Source organism: Primulina tabacum, chromosome 14, assembly GCF_025594145.1.
Source record: "Primulina tabacum isolate GXHZ01 chromosome 14, ASM2559414v2, whole genome shotgun sequence".
NCBI classification, from domain to species: Eukaryota; Viridiplantae; Streptophyta; class Magnoliopsida; order Lamiales; family Gesneriaceae; genus Primulina; species Primulina tabacum.
This window is the reverse complement of record NC_134563.1, coordinates 33903863-33923427: the sequence shown is the minus strand read 5'-3', so window position 1 is coordinate 33923427 and position 19565 is coordinate 33903863. Positions and strand designations below refer to the sequence as shown.

The window sequence follows — 19565 nt, the reverse complement described above, 5'->3', positions numbered from 1 at the left end:
TCTTAGCTTTGAATTATTTAGTGAAAGGTGAAAACATCTTATATAATAATTTCTGTCCTTGTTTATTAACAAATATGTGTATTTGAACTTTGTTTAAATTTAACAAAAGTGATTGATTTAAATAAATAAATAAAAAAGACCAAACAACCTCAATATAACATACACGTTGGAAAAGAGACAGAAAAGGGAGAGAAAGAGAGATAAGGCCACGCGCCGCCCCACTTAACCCCACAGTTCATGAAAAATCTGCATCTGCATCTGCATTTGCATTTGCATTTGCATTTGAGAATGGAACCAGTAAAGAAACAAAAGGGGCGTGTTAGTGTAGCTGGTCCCCAGCCATGGATATCGACTTTGACTTGGTTGAAAAATTAATAATTATTGGGGGGGGAAAAAAGAAAGATAATGCTCATACAAAAAAATATAGAAAGAAAATGAAAAGTTGGAAGAGAAATAAAGAAAGGATCAAGAAGAAAAGTCACACTTTCCTCCTCCCTTCCTCATCACACTCATACCTTTGGTACTCAATCAAACTATATATATGCACCTCAATAGACTCGGCCTTTCCAAGAAATATATCAACATAACAAATCGTTATAAATCATTTCTATTAATTTAGGTCTTCGCGAATTCAAAAAGCGCTTATCTTTTTAATTGCAGGTATGCTTATTTTCTTGTTTGATGGCTAGAGGCTTTATCGTGGATGGTTTTCTTTTGGCAAAGATTTGTGGGGATGAGATGTTTTGTGTGTCGAAGATTTGATTTTTATATTGTGGGCGGATTTGTGAGCCTTCTTTTGTCAATGAAAGGATAATTTGAGAGGGTTTTCTCCACTTTTGTCTGTAGCTCTCTAGGTGGTGTTTGAGAGGTTTTATGCTTTTGTTGGTTTTTTTTTTTATGTTTCACATCTCGAAGATTCATTTTTTTTAAGAGTGGCTCGTGATTTGTGAGGAATGAGCCGTTTTCTACGATATCTTGTATTAAACACAATTTTTTGGATGTGCTATCGACTTCTTTTGGCTATATCTGTCGGTATTTGAGGTGGTTTGACAAGCTTAACTGGTTGTCTGGATGTTTCAGATGTCAAAGAGCTTTTATAACGCGGGGATTTTTAACTACTTTTGATTGGTCATTTAGATTTCTTGTTTTAATGTTGCTTCTTGACTTTGTTAAAATTGTAATTTTTGATGATACCCTATCTATATGGTGGAATGTTTCATCGATTTCTGATTATAAGATTTTTTTTTGGGGGATTCCGGCAAAGACTACTGTACTATCGGTGGTATAGAAATAAATTATTCTGAATACTTGATTGATGTTTTACATGTATCTATTGATGTTTGGGGCATATCATCGATTCCCGGGTCTTAATTTTCTCTGTTCTTTGCTTATGTTTTAGGGTATTATGTGCAGTGGTTCAAAGAATAAGCTTTGCCCTTTTGATCTGAAAATGGAGCCCAAGTTTCAAGAAAATAACGGAGGGGTCGGTCTTAAAAATTGCTCAAAGTTGCTTGAACTAGCTGCTACAGATGATTTGGCTGGTTTTATTCATGTGGTAGAAGAGATGGGTTGTGATATTGATGAGGCTAGCTTTTGGTATGGTAGAAGCTTTGGTTCAAAGAAGATGGGGTTCGAGGAGAGAACACCGATTATGATTGCTTCTTTGTATGGAAGCATAGAGGTTTTGAAGTATATTATCGCGACTGGAAAAGTTGATGTCAATAGAGCATGTGGACTTGATGGCGCCACGGCTCTTCATTGTGCCGCTGCTGGGGGTTCATGGGCCTCGGTCGAGGTTGTCGAGATTTTGATAGACGCCTCAGGAGATATTAATGTTGTGGATGTCGGAGAGAAGAAGCCATATGATTTGATTGCTCCTTGTGTTAAGTCTTCCAGCAATTCGAAAAGGAAGACGTTGGAGATGTTGTTGAAAGGATTCAGAGTTGAGGCGAGCGACGATGAGCCGCAAGAAGGGAGCAAAATGGCTCTAGGGGCTAAAGAAAGTGTTGAAAAGAAGGAGTATCCAATCGATGTGCCATTACCAGATATAAACAACGGGATTTATGGGAGTGATGAGTTTAGGATGTATAGTTTCAAGGTAAAACCATGCTCAAGGGCGTATTCTCATGACTGGACGGAGTGCCCTTTTGTCCACCCGGGTGAGAATGCGAGGCGGCGTGATCTGACGAAGTTTAACTACAGTTGTGTCCCATGCCCTGAGTTCAAGAAAGGAAGCTGCTTGAATGGCGATGCATGTGAATATGCTCATGGAGTTTTTGAATCTTGGCTGCATCCTGCTCAATATAAGACTCGCCTTTGCAAGGAAGAGGTGGCTTGCGCGAGGAAAGTGTGCTTCTTTGCCCACAGACCTGAAGAGTTGCGCCCTGTGTATCCTTCTACTGGTTCAGCAATGCCTTCTCCCAAGTCTGGTTCTGTTAATCCAATGGATGTGACAACCTTGAGCTCCTTGTCGCCTTCCCTGACTTGTTCATCTCCTATGGGTGGGGGCGCGTGGCAGAACAAGATGAATCTTTTAACACCTCCTGTTCTGCAGCTTCCCGGAAGCCGGCTCAAGACAACTTTCAGTGCACGAGACGTGGACTTGGAAATGGAATTTCTAGGATTGGAGCAAATCCGTACTCAGAAGCAGCAGCGGCAACAGTTAGTCGAGGAGATGGCTAGCTTGGAGCAAATCCGTACTCAGAAGCAGCAGCGGCAGCAGTTAGTCGAGGAGATGGCTAGCTTGTCGTCCGCATATCCAAGAATGGGTGATCTAAAGCCTACTAACCTTGACGACGTTTTTGGATCACACGAGTCTATGTTATTATCTCAGCTGCAGGCTCTCCCACCTAATATCAACAACACCAGCAGCGGCTCCCAACTGCTGCAATCGCCTAGCAGTCACCAAATTCGCCAAAACACTAGCCAACTCCGAGCCAGCTACCCGTTGAACTTCTCATCATCACCAGCAAGAAAGCCCTCTTCTTTTGGGTTCGACTCTTCTGCTGCAGTGGCTGCTGCAATGATGAATTCACGATCAGCTGCCTTCACAAAACGCAGTCAAAGCTTTATTGACCGCAGCTATCAATCCAGCCACTCAGGTTCTGCCAATTTCGTAGGCCATACGCCATCTAAACATTTGGATTGGAGCTCGCCAGATGGGAAGTTAGACTGGGGATTCAATGTCGACGAGGCGAACAAATTTAGGAGGTCTGCCTCCTTTGGTTTCCATAACAACAACGTCAATGCATCAGCAGCTCTGACTCCATCTTATGCAGATGAACCGGATGTTTCTTGGGTCGGTTCATTGGTTAAAGACGTTCCTTCTGGTACTGTTGGGCTACACACTTCACCTCAGCTCAACGGCAGATTTCACGATGCCATACCGTACTGGGTCGATCAAATGTACATAGAGCAGGAGCAGGTGGTGGCTTGATCAGATTATCGTCACAACTTAGTTGAGATTATTCTTTTATGATTTTTATTGATACGTTTTATTTTTTTAGCAGTATTTTGGAACAGAATGACTGGTGGCACATATGTTGCTTCACGAGTTAAAAGATTAGAGTTCAGTCGGAATTTTTTAATTTTTTTTCCTAAAAATTTAGCATTTTTCCTCTGTGGGAGATGATGGTATATGTAAAGATCCTTGCTTTCTGAGGAAACAAGGAAATAATTCTTAGGAACTTGTTGCAATGAGCATAATAAATTGAAATTATTGTTATTTTTCATATTATTGGGAATTTGGGGTTTTTTTAATTATTATTCGCTTTGATATTTATCTCTCTGGCATGTTATAAACTTGTCAAAAACTTGTGTTAGACGGTTTCATGGGTCGTATTTTGTGATACTGTTTCATAAGATACCTACTCTATGATCTTTATACGAAGTTATATAATTAATTTAGTGGCTTCTCAATGGTGAAAGACACATTCAACTTTAGATTTTGTGAGTTGGCCACTTGGGGTAATGGCATCAAGAATCATTCAACTTTATGATTTTGGAAAACATGCCTGCCGAAAGCAGACTTTGTATTTGTGGTAGTCGTTTTCTATGTAAAAATCGTGTTTGTTCACTATCATACTTAAATTTTTGTGGTATTGGAATTGAAAGAAACCTTATAAAATCATTTGTGCTAGATATTTTTAGAACGAATCCAAGGTATTCGATTCAAATGCATATTTAATTGCGGTGGTCGTTTGTTTGAATTTAAGTAAATGTAAATATATATTTTTTTATTTACGTTATGCATGTATATAAATTCATTATGTTAGTCGATACTCCATCTGACACGAATGTTTCAAATTTATCAAAGTGTCTCAAATTTTAAACTCGATTATAATTAATCACTCTCTCGATTTTTTTATTTAAAAAAAACCATTACATTAGGTCATGTGCTTGTAGTTGAACTGTCTAAAAAGGAAGATGTCGAATTTGGCCGAAGGAAGATGAGGTCTTTTGTGATACGGTCTCACGAATCTTTATCTGTTAGACTGGTCAACCTTACCGATATTCACAATAAAGAATAATACTCTTAGCATAAAAAGTAATACTTATTCATAGATGACCCATATAAAAGATTTGTCTCACAAAATACGACCCGTAAAACCGTCTCACACTAGTTTTTACCCCGAAGAAATAGACATGTAGTAATCTGATCCAACTCATATAATCAAATGGAATTTCTTTATGGTTTCCCTTGAATTTATTGATTTGATTTTGATGGAACCATTTGATTTGAGAAATGTTTTCAATTAACATTCTTAATACAATTTCAATTATTATTGAAATCGTATAAGTTGATATGAAATGAATTTGAAACTCACTTGAATCAGTATCAATCAAAGCAGATCAAAAGAGTTAAAACCAATTGATTTGAATTACATCCTCTCAAACCCATTATCCAATAACAAAATTTGAGAATATCGTGCAAATTTCATATGTAAAAGATAAAATTAAATAATTCCACAAAGATTTTGATGTAAAAATAATTAATAATACTTAGCTCTCCTTACTTATTTGGATTTCTAAATCAAATAAATCCCCTAAAAGGACAGTTTGATAGGCGTGTATTTTTGACTTGGAGAGTCCGAAAATGCGTGATCGCTAATTCAACATATTATTGGTTTCAACTTTCAAACTTGTGAGGCCCATTTTCATAATTCAATAATTCATTTTATTTATTGCTTACTTTATTGGGGATAGCCGACCTAAGAATTTCATTCTTTCCTCTCCTCCACAAAATTAATATTTATGGATTCTCCATTATCTGCTTACCCAACAATCAAATAATCAATTTACTCACTACATATAGTGGAGGATCCATGCTTTACATCAATATTTTATATTTACAAATGAACATAACAATAAATACTTTGAAAAATCCCAACTTGTTAAAAATATTAGCCTTTTATCGGAATCGGAATCGGAATCGGAATCGGAGAAACCAACTTTAGGATAAGTTATAATATTTTTTTTTATAGGAAAACACATAATCATTCACATAAATCAAAGTTAGCTACATCCATCAACCATGATGGGTACAAACCCTCAGACCAGTAATTAATAGATGGATGATTAATGGCATACTGTGCTAGACTATGAGCCACCTTGTTTGCAGATCTATAATATATTGAAATAATAGATATAACTAAATGGAAACGAAGATTGTGTGTGGATTAATGGATAGTTTAAACTTGTACCAATGAACAAGATTCGTGCGAATTTCAAGTCAGAATCATTTAAGTTGAGAGTTTTTAATAATAATTGTGATATATTTCATATCTGAGATGGTTTCTCGAATCAAATTTGGCACCCGAATCCAACACAAGGTTGTCTATTCAGATATAAATTTCTTTAGTAATTTTATCATGGAAGGCAAAAAAAAGAAGAATGAAAAAGTCATGAACATAATTGAGGGATCATATATTAGTCCAAGTACAAAAGTTTTAGGCAAAAACTTGTGTAATACGGTATCATGAGTCGTATTTTGTGGGACATATCTCTTGTTTGGGTCATCCATGAAAAATATTACTTTTTATGCTAAGAATATTATTTTTTATTGTGAATATCAGTATGGTTGACACGTCTCACAAATAAAGATTCGTGAAACTGTCTCAGAAGAAACCTACTCAACGTTTTAAAGTTTAACATGTTATGTTTTTAAAGTAGAACGTGCTCATATTTTTTTTCAAAATTTCATCGTTATTATCCACAAGCCTTTTATCTAAATCTATGTGGATTTATTTTATTTTGTCATTTATATAAGAAAAAGAGTTGGTGTATTGTGAGAATGTCTCATGAAACTTTATTTGTGAGACGGATCAACCATACCAAAATTCACAATAAAAAGTAATATTATTAGCATAAAAAATAATATTTTTACATGGATGACCCAAATAAGATATCTGTATCACAAAATACAACATGTGAACCATCTCACACAACTTTGCCATAAGAAAATTTCCCACATTATTCTAAAATATTGTGATTAGACTGAGAAATTTGAGATGATATATTTCAAATCATTTTATTTTAAATTTTTTAAATTACAAAATTCAAGTACGTTTCAAATCCACGTTGCAATTACAATAATAACCGAAATATATCGTGTTGGGCCAACCCGTTTGTACAAATGAAGTTAGCATCGATCGGGCTGGAATTTCATACTCTTTGATTTTTTTAATATATCCGGGCCTAATTATACAACATATGTTTGGACTTTACCTGAAAGCCCAATAGCTGTTTTTTTTTTTTTTTTTTTTTTTTACTTTCAATGTTTATTCATCACTCACAATCACACCTTGCAGAAAATCGAATAAGAGGACTACTTTGTGAGATACGGTTAAAATTTAATTTTGTGCGATGTATTTTCGATTTGATTCGATTAATGAAAAAAATTATTTTTTTGTCCAAAATATTATTTACAATGCAAAAATATTATTTTTTGTTAGTTATGTGACGAAAAAATATTATGAACATGTGTTGATCTGAGCGTAAAATATTAATTTTTATGTCAAAAGATATCGTGTAATATATGTTGATTTGAGTAAAAATATTAATTTTTATATAAAAAAAATTATTTTTTTTATGTTAAACTTATTACTTTTCATTGTAGTTATAAATCAGATTAATTCATTTCTCAAATACATATATGTGATATTATTTCACCGAAAACCTACTCTACTCCCTGATTTAGTGTACGATAGAAATAATGATCTATATATTCTCAGAGATATTTATTTTTTCTTCGTAAAAACTCTTGTGATATCCTCTCACATGCCTATTTTCTGATATAAATCTCCAACTCGATCTAATTCATAAAAAAACTTAACTTTTTATGTTAAAAATATTACTTTTCATAATAATTGTGGACCGAGTAGTTCTTCTCACGAATAAAACTCCGCGAGTCTACCTAAGAAAAGGCTTACATTTTTTAAGAACTCAAATATTTATCTTTGATTAACTTCAATACATCATCAAATATTTAATAATTTCATAGTAATTTTGTAAAAAAACAACTCTCCCTCAAATATTATTAGATTAACTTATAGTTCGAACTTACCTATAACTATATTTATTGTGGATACATATTTTTATGATTTGATTAAGAGTTTAAACGATGATAAGGCCTTTTCATCTAGAACTGTGTGTAATGTACAACCCCGAAAACAAGATACCCACTAGCACTGAGAGCACAATTTCCCGCAAGCATGGGAACAGCCTGCCATTAATTATATAAGCAAAAATTAAATCAAAATTTCCCCCCTAAAAAAGTTAATTAATTTATATATAGATCACACAAATTTTAACCGTAAAACGGGTCAATCATGCTAATATTTGCGATAATAATTAATATTTTTTACATAAAAAATATTATTTTTTCATGAGTTACCGAATAAGAGATCTGTCTCGTAAAATTGATTCATGAAACTGTTTCACATATTTTTTTTTTTTTTATATATCCTGAGTGAGAGAATAAGCACAATTTTCAATAATTAAACTTTGGCCATCCATGAAACACAGCAATTATTGAACTTAAGTTTTTTGTCTTTGTTTTTTGGAGCAAAAATACAATAATAGACAGTTGGAGTTGACAAATTATTTTCTCTTTTGTTCGACTTTCGTTGATTGAAAGTTTTCCTTCCTCCTTTTTTTTAAAAAACATTTTACTTTGTTGAAAATAATCTTTTCAAGTTTCACCCAAATAAAAAACCTATTTCTTCAATTCTAGTTATAAACTCCATAAATCAATAATTTATATTATAATATAATTCATTGAATTTATTTGCTAAACTAGGAAGTGCATAGGAACAAAAGAACTTGTTATGGAAATAATATTACTGATTGTGTAATCTGGCTTAAAATATAATATAATAATATAAGAAAATAAAATGTATAATAGAAACTTGCTAATTTTTATTCCTATAATATCTTAATCAAATAATTTCTTAGCCTACTACATGCAATGTATGCCATAAATTAAAACATATGATTTCAGTTACTATTATTTATGACTAAATTTTAAAACAATATATAAAAATCGAAATATAAATATAGTCCAAATCTATCTAAATGATTACCAAAAATTATTACAATGTTAAATTTAGTTGGTAATACATTAACACAAGAAAATTTCCTTTAAAGAATTTTTGTCCAAATAGATCCAAAAAATTCTCTTGCAAAATCTTGAACAATTCCCGTTAAAGTTAACTTGTTGGATTTACAAGACACATTTTAATCGATTCTCACGTGTATGTATGTATATATATATATATAAAGTCATGTTACATTATCAACATGTACACACAAAATTCAATGCAAAAATTCAATTTGTCAAAATCACACTCTATATCGAATACAAAATTTTGTGATATAGCGCAGAAAACTCGCGATATAATTATTGCAAAGATATCAATATGACAAACCCACGCAAGCGCTTGCACACAAAAATCATCATGGCATCATCCTCCGCCGAGGAACCCCACAACCACCGCCATGAATCCAATCCATACGCCACGACCGCGGCGCCACCGCCAACCCCGTCCATCCACACCAACGTCGATTCGTCCATCTCCACCTCCGAAGCTCTTTCAGCTCTACTCCATCGCCTCCCGCCCACGCTATCCCTCTCCCTACCTTCCCGACGCTCCTCCACCAACCCTCCTCTACTATCTCTCTCCGATCCTAACCCTATTCTCCACACAAACCTCCTGTCAGCATCCACAAAACTCGGCTTCTTCCACCTCAAACACCAAGCCACCTATCCCGCGACCGACTCCCTTTTCAAACTCCCCAACCATAAGAAGCAACTCCTATTCCCGAACAACTGGCCTCTCGGCTACGACGAGGACGATGATGATCACGGCGAATCATTCTGCCTCGACTTCTCGAGTTTTACAAACAAAATAGATGATTTGGATTTGGATTCTTTGCGTGAATTTACACGTGAAATGGAGACTCTAGGCTTGAAGTTGATTCGAGAATTGGCTTCTGTTATCGGGTTTGAGAATCCAACCCCAAAGGAGCTGTGCTCTCTGTTGTGGATAGCTGACAACGGGACTAGTAAACCGGGTCGGGTTTACCCATATGTAATCGGGTTGCATTATGTACCCAGCTGTCAGAAATCTTCTTTGTGCTCGGATTCGGGTTGGGTCAATGTGTCGGGTCAGGAGGATTATGCGCTGATCACGCTTGGAGACATCGCTCAGGTGATAATTTTACCAACTTTCAAATAAATATTTATTCACTATTTATTTAATATTATTACGTAATTTAATTAGGAAAAATTTTGAAAACCCAGGAATTAACAATGGGTGCTGACATAATACAATATATCGTTAAATATTTTTTTTAAAAAAACAATATTTTTATTTATCTTAATGATGATTAATGCAATTTAAGTAATCATATTGTTTAGATTATATATTATATTAACGCAAAAACTTGTATGAGACGGTCTCATGTGTCGTATTTTGTGAGATGGAATCTTTTATTTGGGTAATCTATAAAAAAGTTTTACTATGATGCTAAAAGTATTAGTTTTTATTGTGAATATCGGTAGGGTTGACCCGTCTCACAGATAAAGATTTGTGAGACCGTCTCACAAAAGATCTGCTCCTATATTCATATCAGTATATGAATATACAGCCCGCCATTATTGAATGTTCACTTATTTGCAAAATTAAGGATACTTCTTTCACATTAGATTAATTGTCTATCACAAATTTAAAATTTCAAACGCCATTTGAGGAAAAAAAATTATTTAATTAATGGGATATTGACATCTTGATTGATATTTTAGTTTAACACGAAATTAGAATGAATTTGCATTTCATTAACTGACTAGTCGGAAATTAAATGGGAATGCGGCGGCTCATGCATTTTGTATGTCAAACACTCGAAATTCTGACTAATGTTATCAAATTAATAATGGTTTTGGATTAGTGATTTGTCAGCATTGGTAGACACAATTTGTGTAATCTATTAATCAAATTTAATTGTGTAATTGTTTTAACTTTTTTTTTTTGGGTTTCCAATTTCACAGCTGTATATGAGTTTGAATTTTTTATACTTTGAAAAATCGAAGTTTTTTGTTCGTATTTTTTTTCTGTCGTCGTCAAATAATGAGCTAGATAGATGATCACAAAAACTATCGTGAGACCGCCTCATATGTTAATTTTGTGAGACGGATCTCCGACCATATCAGGTCGATCCATCTCACGTGTATAAATTCGTGATGATCTGAAAGTGCTTTAGATTTAATTATGAAAAATATTCCAAATGTTGTGCTACAGAAACTTGGATACCCATTTAAATTTGTAGTTTGTAAAATAATTTTGATCAAATTATTTTTTGGAAAATGATCATATCAAGTGTATTATTTTTCAAAAACAAAGTTTGGCGAAAATTATTCTCCAAAATTAATTTCTCTAGACGGTAGGATTGGGTTCTTCGTTTGAAATTAAGTTTTTAAGCAGCGTATTATATATATGTATTGGTCTGTAAATTCCAGCAAAATAATAATTGAAACCTCCATATATATATTCTCTCCAAAAGAATAATGGTTTTGTAGCATGACAGGTTTGGAGCAATGGGAGATTGAAGAAAGTGAGAGGAAGACCAATGCCTTGTTCGGATGACGGCCATGAGGATTCTCGATACGTAACAATGTCTCTCCTGATTACCCTCCCCGTCGAAAGCATGGTCTTCCCTCAACCAGCTCCCAAAGTAGCCATTAACACCGACGTTGATGAAGAAAGTGGCGACGATGTCAAAGACTCGAACACGACTGAACCAGAAGTGTTCCATTCTTTTCCTTTTGAAGATTACGCTTGGAGAGTTTATCACGAACGTCTTCTCCTGAAAGACCCACTCCTCAGATATAGAATTTGACTGAGTGCCAATATCGATGTTGGTGTGCATGTCGTGTGGTGTGGCCTTGTTGAAAAAATTTGGTGCTGGATGGATTATTTTTTCAGTACAATTTTTGGTTCATATTTCTCTGTTTCGGCGAAAACATGCAGGAGCGCAAGCGCGGTGTGATTAAAAAGAGAGGGAAATGAATTATTTGGTCTATTAACTTCTCTTGTATAGTTTTGGTCCATTAAATTTTCAAATTTTGATTTCGGTTCATTAACTTTTATTATTTTAGCTATTTTGGTTAAATTATTAATGTAACATAAGACAAATATCGATAACATATCAACATTTTTTGGTAGTACTGTGACGAACATGGTTGAAACAAAAAAAAATCCATATTAATGTAACAAAAATAAAATCTGAAAATTTTATTAAAAAAACAAAAGTAGACAAAATTAGTGGACTCTGCTTTGGGGCATCTCTTTGCATCCACAATCTACGAATCATTGATGGTCGGAGCGAAGAATAGTATGTGATGAAGACCGGGTGAATCGGGTCAAAGCTTAGTGGGCGATTTCATTGGGTCGAGTTGATGAGCTGGAGATGGTTGCTCGAGCACCTGGACCTGAACTTTCGAGGGAGAAAGAACGTTAATAGGTGCCGGAAGATTTTTCCGGCGTGACCACTCTGACGCTCAAGTTAATCAACAGTTATAGAGAGAATTTTGTAATAAGTGTTGCAGGCAACATGTAAGTGAATGAATCCCTTAATGCTAAAACAAACCTGATATTTATAAAAAGAAAGTCAATGATGACCTTGTTTTCAATGCCCACTAACTAATTATGGTAAGATGGTTGCTCATACTCTGTTTTTCTGACACGTCAAACTATCCCTTTCGCTTTGACAAATCTATGCGATTTTGACAGTAATGATTACCAAACTAAGGTATCACATACTTGTGCATTTGAGTGAGGTGCTATTATTGTAACGTACCGTACTTTTACTACTTCAAAATTTGCGGAAAAATTAAAAATTTTCTTAAACATAAAATTTCATACGGTCGTCACTTGTCATTTAACTTAATAATATTAAAATCAACATTCCCAACTAATATTTTCCAACAAAGTACTTATTTCAAATCATCTCACATCCAACATAAAAACATAATATTTTAAAGTTTTCATAAAACATAAACATAGTGGTCCTCGGGTTTAGCCTTCCGCTCAGTCCAAGCCTGTCCCTTGGTCGCCACCTCCTGTCTCCTCCTCAACGTACTCACCTGCATCGTTCAAGTCTAGTGAGTCTAAAGACTCAACACGTATAAACTGGGAATAACGAGTATTACATAATAAAACCACATACAACTTCAAAATATAACATATATACTTGAAACTTAAACTTTCATAATAACTTTGAACTCTCATAAACTTCTTTGAACTTGAACATACATACTTTGAAACTTGAACTTGCATAATAACTTGAACTTTCATAAACTTGAGCTTTGCATAAACTTTGAACATACATGCATACATAATATGACGTGCCATCACATAAACTTTTCTTTAAACATGCTTTCATACTTCAACATACTTAACTTCATCATTTTGCGTAGAGGATGTTTCAAAGCAAGTGACCCATAACATAATAAATGTCTGATCAGACAAACCACAGTACTGGGCTGACATGGACGTATCCACTGCCACATACATGAGATCCATGTTCATAATTTAACAGGCCAGTTGATCCACGTTCATAATTTAACGCTTCACAACCACGATCTAACCCGTTCATAATTTAACGGGCGGATTGGTCCCCGTTCATAATTTAACGCTTTCCAATCTTAACTTCAAACCCGTTCATAATTTAACGGGGTGGAGAGGTCCTCGGCCACATTCAGCGACTTCCAAACCCATTCACGTTTGGTCACAAGACATTTAGCATACCTCAAAAATTTCAAATATTTTCTTTGCACGTCATACATACTTACTTTGCATTGAGGGATACGTTGGATGTCAATCGGGTCGTTGCTGCAACATACTAATATGAATACATAAACTTAACTTGTACAACTTAAACGTAAATGTCATGCTTAATCCCAAGCTAAATAAATTCTTAGAACATTCTATAATTTCCCATGACATAACCCTGTAAAACATCATATTAAACCATGGTATAAAACCTCAAATCAAACCTTAAATAATAAAAGAATATACCTAAAATCTGAAGGTACACGGACCCCGTCCCTAGGTTCGTATCATGGTCCGTGTCCGTGCGCTTAAAAATTGTTGTGATGAAATAAGAAGGCACGGACACCGTGCCTACCTCCGTGTCCGGGTCCGTGTCCGCTCTGTTCGACGAATTATTTTATGAAAATTTTGCGACATGTCTATTCTCCCAATTATCACATAAGGCATCAAGATTCATCACTATGAGACCATTCTAGGACACCATAACAATGAACTAAACTTTATAATCACCCTACAATTCATACGACCCAAAATATTGTCATTTATATTAAAGTTTATTTCTTACGACATCTTAATAATTCAAGCTCTTAACGACATTACTAACTTTCTTATATGCAGCAACGATCACCCGTCGATCCCCAACAAAGCCTGCAACATAAAAACTTCAAGAACATATTAAAATTCATAACTTTCTTGAAACACGATTTGAGCAGTCATACTAAAAACTCCATAACTCACTCGTTTTTAATCCAAATAACTGGAATTTTATATCAAATCGAACGTATCAAAAAGATATATGTTTTTGTGATTAAAATTTTTCTCAAAATATGTACCGAAAAATCGCAGTTTTTGAAAGAACAGCGAAACATGAGTTTTCGGATCTAAAAATAGCAGTCATACTAAAAATACCATAACTCACTCGTTTTTAATCCAAATAACTCGAATTTTATATCAAATCGAAGACATCAAAAATTTCTACGATTTTCACGTTGAAAGTTTTCTCAAAATCAATACCGAAAAATCGCAGTATTTTACAGAACAGCAAAAACGTGAATTTGGTGATCCAAAATTGTTTCAAACTTGATCTAGACGTGATTGCTCAAACTTCTACGCATCACACATATAATTTTTGCATAAATAACAACACAATGCATAATATGACAAGATCGATGCATCAAGAACAGAATATACGTGCCTTTTGATATTTAAAAATACCGAAACGACGATACCGAAGCGGAGATGATACGGGAGACGATCCGGGACGAACTTAGCTCAATTTCTTCAAAGAAAACTTACTAAATATATGCTGGAAATTTTTAGAGGAGATGTCCTCGTTGAATGGAAAAAAAAGAAGGAAGAAAATGAAATAAATAAATTGAGATATGAGTGTTTTAAAAACACAACCTTCTCTTTAGTCAAAAAGTTTAATAACATGTTTTGATTTGTGTTTTGTGTTGTGTGTGTGTACGTGTATATGTGTGTGTAAATGTGTGAGTGTGTGTGTGAGTCAAAGTGTGTGTGCTTGTGTGTTGATATATATATATGTGTATATATATATACCTACATATATATAAACAATTGTAACATATGTATTTAATATACTAAAAAATCTAATTAAAAACATTTAACATACTAATTTAAAATAAATCTCATATTAACCCCATTATAAATTTTAAATTTAAATAAGATGCACAAATACTACAACTTTAAAATTTTAAAATCAATTAATCATTTAAATAATTAAGCTCTTAAATTACTAAAATTAATTAAATTATTTAAAATACTCAATCCTTATCTTAAATAAAATACTGCATTAAAATTTACTAAAAAAAATCGTCCCTATCTCCTTTCCTCGATCTCGCCTCGAATAATCGCCTGAAACATAAAACTCTAGAAAACATTTTAACATACATTAAATAAAAATAAATAATTAAAATAATAAATTTCATAAATTAAATATATGCATGGATTTTACGTATACTATTTTGGGCTTTACAATATCTCCCCCCCTTATAAAAATTTCGTCCTCGAAATTAAGTCTTACCGAACAACTCTGGGTAGCGGATTCTCATATCTGCTTCAGCTTCCCAAGTGGCCTCCTCCACTGATTGATTCACCCACTGGAATTTGACTAACTTATTCGTCTTATTTCGAAGTCTACGCTCTTGTCTGTCTAAAATTTTAATCGGTCTTTCCTCATAAGACAAGTCTGGAGTCAACTGCAATGGCTCATGGCTCAGAACATGCGAAAGATTTGCTAGATACTTCCTCAACATCGAAACGTAAAATACATTGTGCACTCCGGCCAAATTCGGCGGTAGGGCTACACGATAAGCTAGTGTTCCAACTCTGTCAAGAATCTCGAACGGTCCAATAAATCTCGGACCCAGCTTACCTCTCTTCCCAAATCTCATAACACCCTTCATAGGTGCTATCTTAACAAATACATGATCACCTACAGCAAATTCAAGATCTCTCATTCTCTTATCAGCATAACTCTTCTGACGACCCTGGGCGGTTTTCATTCTGTCACGAATCTTAACCACCACATCTGCAGTCTGCTGAACTATTTCTGGACCAAGTTCTGCTCTCTCACCAACTTCATCCCAATGAACTGGCGATCTGCACTTTCGTCCATACAAAGCTTCATAAGGAGCCATACCTATTGATGATTGAAAACTGTTATTGTAGGTAAACTCCACAAGTGGTAGTTTAGACTCCCAAGTCCCATGAAAATCAATCATACAAGCTCTCAACAAATCCTCTAATATCTGAATCACTCGCTCAGACTGGCCATCTGTCTGAGGGTGAAATGCAGTACTGAATAACAATTTCGTCCCCATGGCTGCATGTAAACTTTTCCAGAAGGACGATGTAAACCTCGGATCCCTGTCTGACACAATAGAAACTGGAATCCCATGCAAACGAATTATCTCTCTTATATAAAGCTCCGCATACTGCGTCATGGAGAAAGTCATCTTCACTAGTAAGAAATGTGCTGACTTAGTTAGTCGATCCACTATAACCCAAATGGCATTGGATCCTCTGACTGACCTCGGCAAACCAACAACAAAATCCATGGTGATATTCTCTCATTTCCACTCTGGAATGGGAAGTGACTTAAGCATCCCTGCTGGTCTCTGATGCTCTGCTTTCACCTGCTGACAAGTGAGACATTCTGATACATATCTGCGGATATCTCGTTTCATCCCTGGCCACCAATACAAAATTTGCAAGTCTTTGTACATCTTGGTACCTCCTGGGTGAATAGAATACGGAGATGCATGTGCCTCTGACAAAATATCCTGTCTAATTGAATCACCACTAGGCACCCACATTCTATCTTTGTATCTCACAATACCATCTGACACTGTGTAGAGAACACTGCCATTCGCTTCATCTTTTAGTCTCCATTTCTGTAGTTGCTCATCTGAAGACTGTCCTGCTCGAATACGATCTAGCAAGGAAGATTTGACTGTCAGATTAGACAGCTTAGGAGCTTTGCCCTTGCGATAAACTTCCAAGTCAAACCTTTGAATCTCATACTGAAGAGATCTCTGAGCTGATAAATGAGCTATGACTGCAACTTTTCTGCTCAATGTGTCTGCGACAACATTAGCTTTTCCCGGATGATAGCTAATTTCACAGTCGTAATCCTTAACCAGTTCTAACCAACGTCTCTGTCTCATATTTAATTATTTCTGTGTGAAGAAATTTTTGAGACTCTTGTGATCAGTGAAAATCTGACATTTCTCACCGTATAGATAGTGTCTCCAAATTTTCAATGCAAAAACAACGGCTGCTAACTCAAGATCATGTGTCGGGTAGTTTTTCTCATGTACCTTCAACTGTCTGGAAGCAAAGCTATGACCCGACCTTGTTGCATCATTACTGCTCCTAAACCGAGCTTAGATGCATCAGTGTATAACACAAAATCTCCTTGCCCTGATGGCATGGCTAACACTGGTGCTGAAATAAGAGCTTGCTTCAAAGTATCGAAGCTCTTCTGACATTCATCGCTCCACACAAACTTAGCATTCTTCTTAGTAAGTGAAGTGAGTGGCACTGCTATCGACGAGAATCCTTGAATGAACTTACGGTAGTAACCAGCTAAACCCAGAAAACTTCGGATCTCAGATGCATTCTTTGGTTCAACCCAATCCTTGACAGTTGCTACTTTCGCTGGATCCACCTCGATACCACTACTAGATACTATATGACCCAAAAACGCTACCTTTTCCAACCAAAATTCGCACTTACTGAATTTCGCAAATAACTTGCGACTCTGAAGAATCTGTAAGACTATCCTCAAATGCTGGTTATGTTCTTCATGGCTCTTCGAGTATATGAGGATGTCGTCAATAAATACTATGACGAACTGATCAAGATACTGATGGAATACTCGGTTCATTAGATCCATGAAAATAGCTGGAGCATTCGTTACTCCAAAGGGCATCACTAAGAACTCGTAATGCCCATACCGGGTCCTGAAAGCTGTCTTGTGGACATCTGCATCCTTCACTTTCAATTGATGATATCCTGATCGAAGATCTATCTTAGAAAATACAGTAGCTCCTTGCAATTGATCAAACAAATCTTCTATTCTAGGCAATGGATACTTATTATTGATCGTCACCTTATTTAACTCACGGTAATCGATGCAAAGCCTCATGCTCCCATCTTTCTTTTTCACAAATAGTACAGGTGCTCCCCAAGGTGAGAAACTTGGGCGAATAAATTCCTTGTCCAGAAGCTCCTGTATCTGTTGCTTGAGTTCTAACATCTCAGCTGGAGCTAATCTGTATGGTGCCTTAGAGATTGGCACGGTACCTGGCATGAGATCGATGGCAAACTCCACTTCTCTATCCGGTAGAAGTCCTGCAACATCATCTGGAAAGACGTCTGGAAAATCTCTGACTACTGGAACATCTGATATAGATGGAGTGGTTACATCAGGTGCTGACACAATACTGGCCAAGAAAGCCTGACACCCTTTGGAAATCAATCTCCTCGCCTGTATACAGGAGATCATGCGAGGAAAATTCCTCCATCTAGCTGGCTCGAATAGAAACTGCTCCATGTCTAATGGTCTGACCAACACTGATCTCTTCTGAAAATCAATAAGAACTCGATTCTTTGTCAACCAATCCATTCCCAAAATGATATCAAACTCTGGCATTGGCAATATTATCAAATCTGCATACACCAAGTGACCCTGCAGTTCTAGATCAATATCTCTGACCACACTGGTGGCTAACAACTCTTCCCCTGATGGAAGTGTCACTGAAAAGTTCACGTCTAGGCCAATGGACTTGATGTCCAAATGATTAGCAAAGGTCTCCGATATAAAGGAGTGAGTGACTCCTGAATCTATCAGTGCAGTTGTGGCTAATCTCTTTATGAAAATATTTCCTGAGAGATGTTAGCACAACACCAAACTTATATCCCAAAATACTAGCAATTAACTTTAAGCATAGTTGAAATCAATATATTCCAAGTCAATCTAAAATCTTACTAGTACACTAATAATCTCAAATAAAATTTCCACATGCAAGGCAAATAATACCGAGCTTAAATAGAAATGATTACCGGTCAGTAGTGTAGTGTCTGGGTTCGCCTCCTGTGCGTGCATGGCGAATACCCTCCCTTGGTTGGCTGCTTCCACTGAGGACACTGCTTCAGCATGTGATCCGTAGATCCACATTTAAAACACTTGCCTGATCCATACAAGCATGGTCCTGGATGCTGGCGGTTACACTTCGGGCACATTGGGAAAACAACGGGCCTCTGAGGCGCCCCCTGCTGCTGGATAGGACCCTTGCCCCTAGGTGGTCCTTGGTAAGGCTTCTTCCCAGGCTGCCCCTGAAAAGGTTTCTTGTACTGGGTCGCTGATGCTGATGCTGTGGCTGCGGTGGTGCCTGGTAGGGCCTCTTGCCCAACATATCAGTCTCAATGTCTCTCTGGTCTTGCTCCGCCGCCAGAGCTCCAGAAACGGCAGCTGCATATGTAGTAAGGCCAGTTACTCTCACATCACGGCGCAAGACTGGCCGCAAACCACCCATGAAATGCCTCAGTTTTGCTCGAGCATCATTAGCTATGAGTGGCACAAAGTAGCAACCCTGTTCAAACTTTCTCACAAACTCAGCCACACTACTATCTCCCTGTCGTAGTGTCATAAATTCCGTAGTCAAACGGGCCTGTACCTCCTCAGTGAAGTACTTAGCGAAGAACATCTCT

General features: G+C 35.9%; 2 protein-coding genes across 3 annotated transcripts; both read left to right on the top strand.

The window, feature by feature from the left end:
• The first annotated feature begins 504 nt into the window (after window positions 1–504).
• On the top strand, window positions 505–3731 carry LOC142525550 (zinc finger CCCH domain-containing protein 29-like). 2 transcript variants are annotated; one of them, XM_075629864.1, is made up of 2 exons: window positions 505–660; window positions 1400–3731. In XM_075629864.1, exon 2 carries the CDS (start codon window positions 1406–1408, stop codon window positions 3434–3436), a length of 2031 nt encoding a protein of 676 aa, XP_075485979.1. In that variant the 5' UTR covers window positions 505–660; window positions 1400–1405; the 3' UTR covers window positions 3437–3731. The 2 variants fall into 2 exon arrangements, with proteins under 2 accessions (XP_075485979.1, XP_075485980.1); XM_075629865.1 differs by having other exon boundaries at window positions 541–660; window positions 1414–3731.
• A 5188-nt stretch (window positions 3732–8919) lies between these two features.
• On the top strand, window positions 8920–11589 carry LOC142525559 (uncharacterized). The gene is made up of 2 exons (XM_075629871.1): window positions 8920–9710; window positions 11083–11589. The coding sequence occupies exons 1-2, from the start codon at window positions 8958–8960 to the stop codon at window positions 11392–11394; spliced, it is 1065 nt and encodes a 354-aa protein (XP_075485986.1). The 5' UTR covers window positions 8920–8957; the 3' UTR covers window positions 11395–11589.
• The last annotated feature ends 7976 nt before the right edge of the window (window positions 11590–19565 follow it).

What these genes read in the sequence shown, in the direction of transcription:
- LOC142525559 (XM_075629871.1), top strand. Translation starts at nt 8,958, where the DNA reads ATGGCATCATCCTCCGCCGAGGAACCCCACAACCACCGCCATGAATCC. An exon ending in CGCTTGGAGACATCGCTCAG is followed by an intron (nt 9,711 to 11,082) that starts GTGATAATTTTA and finishes GTAGCATGACAG; the next exon opens with GTTTGGAGCAATGGGAGATT.
- LOC142525550 (XM_075629864.1), top strand. Translation starts at nt 1,406, where the DNA reads ATGTGCAGTGGTTCAAAGAATAAGCTTTGCCCTTTTGATCTGAAAATG.